Raw genomic sequence first — 1,651 nt, 5'->3', positions numbered from 1 at the left:
CGGCTGGAGCAGAGCTCATGGTCACGCGCTCAGCTGCAACAGAGGTAAGAGGCCGCTGTGCCACCCCGGTGCCAGCACTTGCCAGACCCCGTGGGCCGGGTGGCTCAGGTCCCTGGATGAGGCCCCTGCAGCCAGCTCTCGTTCACCAGCACTCTGCCTGCCAGGCAGATTCTCCCTGTAGGAAAGTATTTAAATATTTTTGGCGTCACAACCAAATGTGGTTCAATTTCTGATTAATTCCCAGCCTTTCTCTGCTGCCTCACAGGCCTTTTTCCTTTGGGATGGCTTATTAACTTTATAGTTACCAGAGGATAAATAAAACAAATACGTCCTTTCCATATAAATCAGTAGTAATGGAATAGAAATGCTTTCAGGAGGTAATTGTGATGTACAGCACAAAACAAATGCAAAACACATCAGCAGCTTGGAGATCCCCAGATGAGCTCAGGGGGCAGTACCAGGGGCTTCCCAGGGCCCTCATCCCTCTGCGCTGTGCTGATTACAGGCACCTCGACCCCTTTCCAGGCTGCAAAACCAAGGTCCTGTTCATCCCACCCATCCCTTGCACCCCGGTCAGCTCAACCCCACTGCTCTGGGGCTGGGACAGAGCATGCTGGCCCCGGGGGGTTGTGTGTGTGTGCACTGTGTGTGCACACGCGTCCGTGGTGGTGGGGGAGGGAGCTCAGGACCGCCGGAGCTGGCTGGTGACGCTGTGCTCGTGTTTGGTCCCGCAGCTCTCTGCTGGGTGCCGTGCCAGAACGGCGGGAGCTGCACCTTCCCCGGCAGATGCACCTGCCCGCCCGGCTGGATGGGGCGAACCTGCGAGACAGGTACCGGCCACGCTGCTCCCCTCCGCGCTCCCGCATCCCTGCTCCGCCGCTGCCAGGAGACCTCCTCCCGTCAGCAGCGGGGCTGCCGTGGGCCTCTGGGGGTCCTCTGCTCACAGACTGGCCCCTTGGTGGGGATGGGGACAGCACCGTGGCTCCTCACCAAGCCTTGGCCCATGCCTGGAGCTACTCGTGCCACGGCGGGGAACCAGCGTGTTACCCCTCCACGTCCACCTACAGGTATCGCTCCAGGGCAGCGATGCCTGATGGTCTGGCCAGGGAAGGATGGGAAGCTCAGCTCCCAGAGAAGCTCTGACCTCCCTTTGGCTGTGTGGCTGCTCTCAGCCCTCGAGTGCAGGCCTGGTACCCACAGTTTGTCTCCGCTGCTGCTCTCTGCACCCAGCAGAAGGCTTTCTGCAGCGCAGCCGTTACACCATCTCCAGCCGACCCCGCGAGTATCTCCCGAGGTTTTAAACTCTCGCAGTAAACCGAGATGCACATTTCATCTGTAAACTGAAAAATGAGGGAAACCCTGGTGATCTCCAGGCACTGAGCTCTTCTCCAGCGTGGAGCAGCCCGATGCTCCTTGGCAGGGTGCAGGGAAACCCGGGAGGGTGGAGGGCGGCAGCGCTCTGCAGACCCCAGCGTGGTGCAACCCCCTGCCACGGCATTTCCCGGCTTTCCCCCCTCGCTGAGGCAGGGGAGGAGCGTGTGGCATTGGCCCACGCTGGGCCAGGCAGGGCTGAGCACATGGCTGACAGCTCCGGCTCCAGGGCAGCGGGGAGAGGATTTTCCCACTGCCTAAAACAGATTCGGCGTGGGAA

The 1,651-nt window shown here is 60.6% G+C and overlaps 1 protein-coding gene across 1 annotated transcript in view; it reads left to right on the top strand.

Annotated features, from left to right (window-relative positions):
- EGFL7 (EGF-like-domain, multiple 7) overlaps nucleotides 1-1,651 on the top strand; it is an 8,027-nt gene that overhangs the window by 2,455 nt on the left and 3,921 nt on the right. Inside the window, exons 2-3 of the mRNA XM_010146892.1 lie at nucleotides 4-44; nucleotides 735-830. Coding sequence (XP_010145194.1) covers nucleotides 4-44; nucleotides 735-830 — 137 coding nt within the window. The remainder of the gene's footprint in view (nucleotides 1-3; nucleotides 45-734; nucleotides 831-1,651) is intronic.

This window comes from Eurypyga helias, unplaced genomic scaffold (genome assembly GCF_000690775.1).
Source record: "Eurypyga helias isolate BGI_N326 unplaced genomic scaffold, ASM69077v1 scaffold33032, whole genome shotgun sequence".
NCBI lineage: Eukaryota > Metazoa > Chordata > Aves > Eurypygiformes > Eurypygidae > Eurypyga > Eurypyga helias.
The sequence above is the reverse complement of the archived record's forward strand: the minus strand, read 5'-3'. Positions and strand labels throughout refer to the sequence as shown.